Below are 2534 nucleotides of genomic sequence, written 5' to 3' on the forward strand. Positions count from 1 at the left end.
TGAGTGAGAAAGATGAGCTGAACGAGGGCGATCTGCGCTAGCCGTCCCTAATTTAACAGTAAAAGACTAGAAGGAAGGCGACTAGTCATCACCACCCACCACCAACTCTTGGGCTACTCTTTTACCAACGAATAGTGGGATTGACTGTAACATTATAACGCCCCCACGGCTGAAAGAGCGGGCATGTTTGGTGGGGCTATCGTATGGAATTCGTTTAATTAATATTTGTATTTTGACCGGCTGAGAAACAAGCGAGATCGCTGTTAATTTGTTCAATATATTTTACAACAACTCCCAATGTGTTGCCACATAATGTAACTTACTTCATATTTTTTTTCTCCTAGAATGCTCAAAACTATTATAGCAATAAGGAAGAATGAATTAGAATTTTCAATCTGAACTGAACCTTGTGCAAACGTGGGAGACCCGGCATGGCCAGGTTGTTAGGGCGCTCGACTCGCAAGCTGAGGGTTCGAATCCCCGTCCCACCAAATATGCTCGGCCGTGGGGGCGTTATAATGCGACGGTCAATCCCACTATTCGTTGGTAAAAGAGTAACCCAAGAGTTTGCGGTGGGTGGTGATGATTAGCTGCTTTCCCTCTAGTCTTAAACTGCTAAATTAGTGACGGCTAGCGCAGATAGCCCTCGTGTAGCTTTGCGCGAAATTCAGTAAACACAACAAACTACAAAAAAAGAGAGAAGAAAAGCGTGCTTAAAGACAAACCAACTTTCCAGCTAAATCTAGCACAACAGAATACATATGATGACAAACTTTGGACTACAATTTTAATTACTTTCAGCTCTCGTAATCATAGTTAGGTCGCTGAAACAGATGATGTCACATCCCGTGGAACTTTAATAAGTCAATATATTCAGGAGAGCTGATCATGGTTTGAATCCTGATATTCCATGAGAGATTATTGAAGTTGTTTAAACTTATCTATTTTTTTTACAATGTTTCGTAATCTATTTATCCTTGAGTATATTATATGCAAGTCTTAAAACACTGAACATATATTTAGTTCCTGATCCTTTAAAAACAATCTTAATTATGAATAATTGTTTCAAAAAAATATTCTTTTTTATACAAGACGTGTAGAAAATAAAAATATTTACTAAATCGTTGAAACACAAATTTCGGAGAAATGACGAAAGGTGTGTCCAAAAGTAAGTGTTGTGACACACCAGTCGGAATGTAATACGAGTGACACTTTTATCTTCTACTTTGTAAGTTAAACTTTGATCTATTGTACTAGTTTCCTTATTTATTTTTTATTTATAAAAGTTACAACAGGCACTTTGTAGAATTCCTGTTTTAGACAAAACATACTTTAACAAAAATAAAAAAAAAATGTTTATCGAATTTTTGGTTCAGTGTGTGGTAGTTTTAATTTTTTTTTCTTCCACTAGGGGACACTGGGGAAACCATGATAGTCAGAGGATGTGCTTTGGACAGTGGATCCTTGACCATTGACACTGAGATTGTGCGTATGAGCCATTGTGGAGGATTTTACTTCGATGACCGCTATGTTAAAGGTTGTCTTCAAAGTTGTACGGACGACGCCTGCAATGTAGGAAATCCTGTAAAAATCTTGAAGTCTTTTTCTATGATCGTTACCATGACTACATTTTTGGTTTTCATAAGGTTCTGTGCGTGACGAATAAGGTTATTGTCAGTCAATGCAGGAAGCCATTTGCTACCTAGACACCAAAGATCGTTTCCAGACTTCCAATTTCATTTCTTCTGATCGTAGTTCCATTAAGTTACTAGTATCAGTTAATCAAGTTAGTTAAGAACTTAGCACACTGAATAACACAGTTGATCTTCACGGTGAAACAAACAACTATAATAAAAAAAAACACAAGCAGAGAGCATCTTTTCTGACAACTTATCAAATAAATGGAGAGAAATATCAGAAGAATGACTTGTGTTACGGTTTAAGCTGTTTAGTAAAGATTGCTGCTTTTTTCATGTCATTTTTAGTGAAGACAGGACGTGTCAAATATCTTAGTTTGTGAAGTACTGCAAAAAATAATTTTGTGTGAAAATGTCTTATGAGTAAATAAAATTAATTATTGTTTCGTGTTTTATTTTCTATGTTCGTAGAAAAGGTACATGTCTCAGCAAGTTATCCAAAAGACTGCAACTTAATACCAGCTTGTTACGTGACACTTTCGAGTTGGAAATTAAGACTAGACTTTATTCAATGATATATTATGAGAAGAAACAAAAATTAAAGGACTTATTAAATCCCATAAATAAAAATAAACATATTAGATTGTCTTATGATATACATCTCGAGGAACTAAAGAACAAGATTTATTTCGACATACAAATATACGAACATTGTTCTTAATATATTAAAAGTACATCCATACTAGCGAGTAACAGTAACATGTACAACATATTATAATAGATAATTTAAAAAATATGTTGATATTATTAAAAACATGTTCAGCTACCAGCGGTACAGGCAATAACTGTTCTAAACAACAACCACTGTAGCAGCTGATGTAGAACACATCAACATCT

General features: G+C 35.1%; 1 protein-coding gene across 6 annotated transcripts in view; it reads left to right on the forward strand.

Annotated features, from left to right (window-relative positions):
• LOC106465764 overlaps positions 1 to 2060 on the forward strand; it is a 102736-nt gene extending 100676 nt beyond the window's left edge. For all 6 annotated transcript variants that reach the window (XM_022393695.1, XM_022393696.1, XM_022393699.1 and 3 more), the window contains one exon: positions 1412 to 2060. In XM_022393695.1, the coding sequence (XP_022249403.1) occupies positions 1412 to 1659 (248 nt within the window). In that variant the 3' untranslated portion in view covers positions 1660 to 2060. The remainder of the gene's footprint in view (positions 1 to 1411) is intronic.
• The last annotated feature ends 474 nt before the right edge of the window (positions 2061 to 2534 follow it).

The sequence above is a fragment of the Limulus polyphemus genome, unplaced genomic scaffold (assembly GCF_000517525.1).
Source record: "Limulus polyphemus unplaced genomic scaffold, Limulus_polyphemus-2.1.2 Scaffold2045, whole genome shotgun sequence".
Taxonomy (NCBI): domain Eukaryota; kingdom Metazoa; phylum Arthropoda; class Merostomata; order Xiphosura; family Limulidae; genus Limulus; species Limulus polyphemus.